This window comes from Triticum dicoccoides, chromosome 6B (genome assembly GCF_002162155.2).
Source record: "Triticum dicoccoides isolate Atlit2015 ecotype Zavitan chromosome 6B, WEW_v2.0, whole genome shotgun sequence".
Taxonomy (NCBI): domain Eukaryota; kingdom Viridiplantae; phylum Streptophyta; class Magnoliopsida; order Poales; family Poaceae; genus Triticum; species Triticum dicoccoides.
The window spans coordinates 663,234,829-663,240,710 of NC_041391.1; the positions used below are offsets into that span (position 1 = coordinate 663,234,829).

At 50.0% G+C, this 5,882-nt stretch overlaps 1 protein-coding gene across 1 annotated transcript; it reads right to left on the bottom strand.

The window, feature by feature from the left end:
• Positions 1-693: 693 nt before the first annotated feature.
• LOC119323292 (zinc finger CCCH domain-containing protein 18-like) lies at positions 694-4,480 on the bottom strand. The gene is made up of 4 exons (XM_037596900.1): positions 4,230-4,480; positions 3,094-3,411; positions 2,190-2,250; positions 694-1,945 (listed from the first exon to the last, which is right to left on the bottom strand). The coding sequence occupies exons 1-4, from the start codon at positions 4,365-4,367 to the stop codon at positions 921-923; spliced, it is 1,542 nt and encodes a 513-aa protein (XP_037452797.1). The 5' UTR covers positions 4,368-4,480; the 3' UTR covers positions 694-920.
• Positions 4,481-5,882: the final 1,402 nt, after the last annotated feature.

The following is a 5,882-nucleotide window of genomic DNA, read 5'->3' on the forward strand; positions in this document are numbered from 1 at the left end:
GAGTGAGAAGGTAGAGCCTGGGGGAGAGCACACAGTAGGGAACGATGAAGCAAGAGAGCTGGACGGCGAGGGCCAGCCCGCCGATCAGCAGCACCGCCGTCGGCCGGTTGATGCGGCGGACCAGAGGCGGGTGGGTACGGTGCAATGCTTCTTCCTCTTTCTCAAGTGCCAACCAACAGAGTTATTATTAGATTAATTAATTTGGTGACAATCAAGTAGCTCATGCTTAGGATGCGTGCTGTCCTTTGCTATGCCGCCGTGTTAATATATATTCACGAGAGTGGGAAAAAATTAAGCTCTCATATCTTCACGAAAGTTTCGCTATCGTTCGCTTCTGGATTTTTCTTTTTTTGAGCTGCATATCTGGATGTTTCGAGTGAGTAAAGCACGGACGTCGTCAGACATCACACTTGTGATATTTTGCATCTATCAGACCGACTCGTCGTCCGATTTGATTAGGACACGGGAGAAATTAGTTACTGCTTCATAACTTATTCCGCACCCCCTAAGGCCTTGTTCGGTTAATCCTCCTCCCAAGGAGATTGAAGAGGATTGGAGGGGATTTTGGCTTGTAGAGGGTTTAACCCCCCCTCAATCCCTGTCAATCCCCTTCAAAATCCACCTCAACCAAACAAGGCCTAAGTGAAGCAGACAAGCATCACCTTGGAAGTGCCAAGACAGCTTCTCATCAACTGTTAGTGAACGTATAATATTACATGGACCAGTAAAAAGTCCATGAGCAGCAGAATATATCAAGTAAAGCATCCAACCATCAGATATGCATAAGACCAGACCTGACCAAATGTGCAGGATGTTTCTTAGTTCAGATAACTATAACAGGAATGGTTCTACCTCTAGGGCCAACTACAACAGAGCTCCAATTAAACACCCACCGGCTGTGCACACACAGACGTCGCATATCAGAATTTCAACCACTTCTTCTCCTTCTCCTTCCTGGCGATGGCGTTGGTGGCCGAGGCGTGCGTCGCCTCGGCGTCGGCGAGCGCCTTCCGCGTCTGCTCCAGCTTCCTCGACGCCGCATCGTGCACCGCCTTGTCCTTGCGGTTGCGCTGCACCATCTCCTCCAGCCGCCCGACCTGGCTCCTCAGCTCCTTCACCTCGTCATCGTACGCGAGCAGAGACCTTCTGTTGTCTTCTTTCTTTGGATGCCCATTGGCCTGACCCGATGGCGACTCTTTCCTGGCCTTGGCGGCCGAGGAGCCTTCTGACGCTTCCTGGCTCACCAGCTGGTTGTTCATGAAGCTGAAGACGGACCTCTCCGCCTCCTCGGCCTTGGCGGCCCTGGCCAGCTCCGCAAACTTCCTGTCGCGCTTCCTTTGCCCGCCCCGACTGCGCTTCTTATCTTTCTCGCGGTGTATGCTTCGGCCGTCCTCGCCCGTGGTTGTTGTGACCGCATGGTCGAGTGATTGCTTGGGCGGTAGTACTTTGACTGGGATTGGATCGAGCATGCCTTGGCCAGACAAGCCTAGCCCCATGCCCTCTCGATACCCCATCTTTGCCATCAATTTGGAGGCAACGCCCCTGGTGTGCTGTTCCCATTTTGCAAAGATCACAGTCTCGGACTGAACACCGGTTAAATTTCTGGTTTCCATACGGCCAAGGCCCTGATGGATGGATTCGTCCTCCTGATCGCCATCTTCACTTAACTCGGATTCATCATCGCTTGAGCCTCTTTCATCATCTTCGTTGCTCACATCAGCATATTCTGGGATAGAAAGGGAATCACCCGGAAGCGTTGCAGTACTCCCATCATCTTGAAAGACCACCTGACCGCGCTTCAACTCATCATCCCAAGACTCAAGTTCAGCTCTCCTCCAAAGGCCAGAATGGTGCCCAGAAGCCGCCAGTATGCTGGATCCTGCCAGGGACTGTCGCCATGCAGTTGGCGTAAACCGTTTCAAGGATGAAGTAGGAATTAAAACACCTGCAGATAATTATGAATTAGAAGACATGCATTCCACTTAGCATGAAAGGACAGTATTCACCAAAAAACGGGGAGAAGCAAATATTGCATAATGACACAGTATTCACCAAGAAAGCAATATGAATACACGGAAGGAGCAATTCGTTTTAAAGGGTTAAATGTGAAAACAAATGAACAAGACACTGGAACAAAGCACAGTTCAAAGGGTTCAATCCTTCAAACGATGGAAAAAACATTTACATACCATGGGACAAGCGGCAGTTATTAGCAAACCGACACCGTTGCTGCAGAAAGAACTTGCACATCTGCACTATGGGCAGGCTTATATTAGAAAGTCTGGTAATAATAATGATCTTTGTTCTGGGTATTACCACAGTTATATTAAGCAGCAGAAAGTTATGGCTGAAGGAAAGGTAGCTGTAGCATACCCACCTGTGTAATCTGCTCTAAGAGGGGGTTTTCTGCCTTTGTTGTGTATTTCTGGGTGTTCGTGGGAGTGGGATGGAAGCAAATGGAGGGTGCAATATGCTCAGGTTTATCAAGAGAAATTTATTTTCCAACAGATGGGTTATCATGAGTATATGCGGATTTCACATGGTTCTAGTAACGAAGAGTATAATGTAATATCACTGTGCACTGCCTGGTAACAACTCGTCAATAGTTCCTGAGGGGATGAGATTTAGAGCTCGAACAACATGAACAGGTTTGTAACCCTGTGAGGTTTATATTGATTATGCAAGTCCACATTAGACAATCAAATTCGCAACAGAGGGACTTCTGTTGAGTTTAAAATTGAGATAAAAGGTGGAGACATCCATAATGTATATTTTGTGACAATCAGAACTATTTCCTATAGTTGTTCAGTCACGCAATAGTCAAAGGCCATTCAACAAAACAACCATGCAGGTCCTAACATTAGTGCAAGTGACGCAAACATATTTGAAGAAAGGAAGGCAGCAAAAAGGAATACATACTACAAAGTGACAAAGTGATTTCCTACTGGCTGGTGAGCCACACTACCACATAGTTAACGATACCAACCATATCAGCACGCAAGGGATTAAGTCTGGTGGCTAACAGGTAGCAAGCTGGTTCAATTCGGAAGACAATCTGTGTTTAAAAATGATAGATCAAATTGCATGACTCACCGACATGTTTTCTGATGTGGGTGTCAGAAATGAGACCCGTGCATTGCCTGAACCTTCAAGTCCCAGAATGCATCCATTATACCAACGCCCATCATTGTGCCTGAATCTACACTTTGATCCTACTGAAAATTCTTGTGGCTCCAATGGTTCTGGCTCAACATCATGTGGATCTAATGGCTCAATAGCAGCTTCAGTTGATAGCGATGCTGACTCCTGATTTGGAAAGATCTCATCGATTTGCTTCACTAGCCTAGAACGCTTCAAATGCAGAAGCCCTTCCTCTGCATCTTTAATAGCAGACAGAAGTTCCCCATGCACCTTCAGAACGAAACATAATTTAACTCAGATATAGTACAAGTGCAAATGCAAAATGATGAAACATTGTGACCTGAAATATCTCCCCAAAAGGGGTCAAGAATTTTCTCCAAGGGTCTTTAAGACAAGACATGCACACTTATGTGTGCATATCAGGAATGAGCAAAAAAAGGGAGCTACTAATCACTTCCACAGTACATGCCTTACTTTCTTGCAGCAGCTCTCATCAGTCGTCAATGATCAGTTGAAACAAATAAGCTAAGATGCAAAATCTACCAAACTCATGCTCTCAATACCGCATGCCAGTGTATATAGATGTTGTAATAATATACAATGCTTAATTTCTTCTAGTTTTTCAGCTTAGCTGCTGCCAATGAGAAAACAACACATGACATGAACGAGCTAATTCAACCCCTGCAGCAATATCCATGGACAAAGTGCACTGGAGCAATGCCAACACATTAAAAAAGGAGCACCATTCTTGTAATCAAACCAAGACACCAATTGCTCTCACCTCCCAAAATAGAACATCCCTAACTGAGCAACTGTTGCAACTACTTATCAGCCAATAATCCAGCACATACTGCAGAATGCCATAATCCCATCGCAAACAGGCAATCCATACTGGCAATCATTCAAGTTCTACTTGTACACCAACAACCACTAGCTCCCTACTACCTGCCTCGACGAAAAAGGGATGCCCCCCAAGAAGTCTAGAATCCCTAGGACCCCTAAGAATCCCCATCCCTAGGGAACTAGTTAATCAGCAATCCGGGCCGTGCTGCACGTTCAGGGACAGACGCACACAGATGCGTACGCACCTCGAGGAGGTCCGCGTTGGAGGCGTCGGCGGCGAGGGCCTCGTCGACGGCGGCGAGGGAGGACCGCTGCTCCTCCAGGTGCTGCTCCAGCTGCAGCTCGATCTCCGCCGCCTCGTCCTCCTCCCCCTCGCCCGCCATGGCTCACCGGTCCAGGCAGCGGTCGGTCGGGAGAAGAGAAGGGCCGACGATTTCGATGGGTGAACAAGTGCCGGTGCGGCAGCGCCGCTGCGCCCGGAGGACGACGGGTGTGGTGGGCCGGAGCGCCGCGGAGAAAAGTCCACGGGCTGCCAGGCTGGGCTTCAATGGGCTTGGCGGGCCGGGACACTAGGGGCCCACCATCGCTTCGGTCGGTTCGCCGAGAGTGAGAGCGCGCGCGACAGGAACCCGACCTGAGCACGACTCCGTATTGGACCCGAACTCGTCGTCGCCGCGCGCCTACTTAGCGCGACGCCGGAGCACCGGCCGGTCACCATAAAACCATCATAAGCTGACACGAAGCTGCCGTCATGGCGACGTCGCCGCTGCCGAGTCTCGTCTTCGAGTACGGCGAGGAGCGGGGCACGAAGCTGCACGCTGCCCCCGACGGCGTGTACCGGGCGTGCGAGATCGGCCCGCTGCTAACCAAGCGGAACTGGGTCACCACGCAGGGCTGGGTGCTGGCCTAGGACCCGGACACCTCCGCCACCTTCCTGTGGGACCCGCAGGATCCGGAGCACGGCCGGGTTGCCCTGCCGTCGTTCGCGCAAGCTCCGCCGGTGGGCTCCGACTGCGCGTTGTCAGGCGATCCCACGGCTCCCGGCGGCTGCACGGTGGTCCTGGCCGAGCCATACGAGAGCACCGTCCTCTGGTACTGCCACACCGGTTCGCCGGCGCCGGAGTGGGTAAGGCATGAGTACGATCTTGGAGGCAAGTTGGTGAAGATTGGGGAACACCGGTCGTGGAACAAGAGGCACGTCTTCGGTCTAGTGCCATCCGGTGACAAGTTTTACTATCCAATCCACCAGAACAAGTGCGGCGTGCTTGAGCTCTCGCCGGAGCCAAGGTTAAGCACCGTGAGAACCAAAGGGGTAAAGCTCACCTTCCATCCGAGCGGCGATGGGTGCGTGAGTGCATACTTCTCCCTCCTGGACCTGGACGGCAAGCTTCACATGGTGTGGATCTTCTCACTAGTAAAAAAAGGACCTAATGTGAGACACATTAGTGCCGGTTCGATTTTGGCCCGGTACTAATAGTACCATTAGTGCCGGTTCGAACGGCTATGCATTAATGCCGGTTCGTTTTGAACCTTTAGTACCGGTTCGTGCCACGAACCGGTACTAAGGGGGTGGTGGCAGGCTGGCGTCAGACCGGGGCCCCGCGAACCCCTTTAGTACCGGTTCGTGGCACAAATCGATACTAAAGGACTAATCTTTAGTACCGGTTCGTGCCACAAACCGGTACTAAAGGGGTTTGACCTATAGTACCGGTTCGTGCCACAGACCGGTACTAAAGGGCAATTTTCAATCTCTACCCCCCTTTATATCGCCATTTCAGTTTTGAAAGATACAAAAGAAAATGATAAAAAATTCAAAAAATAAAATTCTTCAAGATGTAGTTATATTACTACATCTACTAGTTAGGAAAATTAAAAAACTTAAATTTGGACATGTTTTG